At 61.4% G+C, this 2,059-nt stretch overlaps 1 gene segment (V, D, J or C); it reads right to left on the minus strand.

The window, feature by feature from the left end:
• Positions 1–861: 861 nt before the first annotated feature.
• Positions 862–2,059, minus strand: part of LOC109378372 (Ig gamma-1 chain C region-like) — a 72,985-nt gene continuing 71,787 nt past the window's right edge. Inside the window, 3 exon segments of the C gene segment in view lie at positions 862–1,285; positions 1,370–1,696; positions 1,792–1,845. Coding sequence covers positions 957–1,285; positions 1,370–1,696; positions 1,792–1,845 — 710 coding nt within the window.

Raw genomic sequence — 2,059 nt, forward strand, 5'->3', positions numbered from 1 at the left:
CGGGAGGGTGTAGGTGCTCTGGGCAGGAGGAGGGCTGGTGTCTGAGGTGGTCAGTGTGTGGATGAGCCACGGAGCGGCTGCTGGGGCATTGAAGTGGGTGGGGCCAGGCTGGTGTCTACTGTGGGGGTTCACAGGACATGCTGCACGCTGTGGTCTGGACCTGTGCAGGGTGCCTCGTGAGAGGCCCTAGAGTATAAGGCCTGTGTGTGGGCATGTATGTGCATGTGTGAAGTGGCCACGTGAGCTGGCGCTGCTCAGCAAGAGTGCTTGTTTTCAATGGGCCTGGGCTCGGTGTCCATGTGGGCATTGGGACATTCTGTTCCCTGGGCCCTCAGCCTGCTTGCCTCTGCCCCTTTGGATCATGAGATTGAGTGCTCAGGAGAGGACAGGCCTGGCCCCAGGCCGACACAAGGCCAGGCAGAACCACTGCATCTCAGGGAGGGTGGGAGGCCCGATTGCGAGGGCAAGGAGGGCCTGTCCCCACCCCATGGGCCAGGCATGCCTCCTGTGTGGACACAGAGCCCCAGAGAGACCAGTGCATGGGGAACCCGGGAGACAAGGACACACTGTCTCAGCACAGGCTTGTACAGAGATGGGGAAGCCGGATTTTCATATCCCGAGGGGCTCCCGAGGGGCCCTGTCCCCCATCCACACGTCCAGCCTGGAGCAGCCACTGGCAGGGGGCCTTAGGAGTAGCCTCCTGGGGGCAGCTAAGAAAGCCCCCTCCCCAGTCCTGGGAGGACTGTGCAGACCCACAGGCTCTGCGTCTCGCCCGGGTGGGACCGCCTCTCTCCCCCTGATGGTGACAACCAGTCTCAGAAGCCAGCCTGAGCTGTGTCTCAGAAAGAACCATGACAGTGACACAGGGTCTCAGGGTGGTGCTGGGTGCTTTATTTCATGCCGGGGGCCCGGGTGTGTACACGGGGTAGGGCTCACTGGGGCGCCGGACGCGTGGCTCAATTACCCTGGTTTCGGGAGATGGATTTCTGGGTGGAGTGGTTGTGCAGGGCCTGGTGCATGACCATACACGTGAAGGTGTGTCCCTGCTGCCACCTGTCCTTGTCCACGGTGAGCTTGCTGTACAGGAAGTAGGACCCGTCCGCGTCCCGCTGGGGCGGGGTCGTGCTGTACTTGTTCTCTCGCTCTGGTTGCCCGTTGCTCTGAAACTCCACGTTGATGTCGGGTGGGAAGAAGTCTTTGACCAGACAGGTCACACTGACCTTGTTCTTGGTCAGCTCGTCCACGTGTGGGGGCAGGATGTACACTTGTGGCTCCTGGGGAGTTCCTGTGTGATGAGGTCAGCACAGACGGTCACTTTCAGGCAGGGGCCAACCCCCCACGACCCTGCCCTCGCCTGTGCGTGTCCCACCTTTGGCCCTGGAGATGGTCCTCTCGATGGGGGCTGGCATGGCTTTGTTCTCAACCTTGCACTTGAACTCCTTGCCCACTAGCCAGTCGTTGTGCCGGATGGGGAGGGTACCGACGACGCGCCAGGTGCTGTTGTACTTCACCTCCTCCGACTTCATCTTGCCCGTGTTCTCCTTCTTACCATCCACGTACCAGGTGAACTTGACGGGGTCATCCTGAGTCACATCCATCACCACACACGTGACCTCGGGCGCTCGGGCGATCAAGAGGGTGTCCTTGGGTTTTGGAGGGAAGATGAAGACTGACGGCCCTCCCGGGGTAACAACAGCTGGTGTGGAAGACAAGGCCGGGGTTCAGCACAGAGGTGGACCTGCCTGGACACTTGTCCCCCCATGGGCCACCTCCTGGGGACAGCTGACTTACGTGGACATCTGCAGCAGGCGCATGGAGGTTCGGGAGTAGTGTCCCTTCGTTTGACTGCAGAAAGAATAGATGGGGTTACTGGGAACTGCCGGGACCTGGGGGGATGGCCCTGGAGGTGGGCTTAGGTCAAGGCCAGCGTTTGGTAGGTGTGAGACCAGCGCCCACTTCTGAGGGCCTAGTGGCTGGGGTCGGGGTGTCCAGCCTTGTCCCACCCTGGGCCTGGTGGAAACCCCCAGACGACCCCTCTCTGAGCTGGGGAAGCTTCAGG

This window comes from Hipposideros armiger, unplaced genomic scaffold, assembly GCF_001890085.2.
Source record: "Hipposideros armiger isolate ML-2016 unplaced genomic scaffold, ASM189008v1 scaffold_1920, whole genome shotgun sequence".
NCBI lineage: Eukaryota > Metazoa > Chordata > Mammalia > Chiroptera > Hipposideridae > Hipposideros > Hipposideros armiger.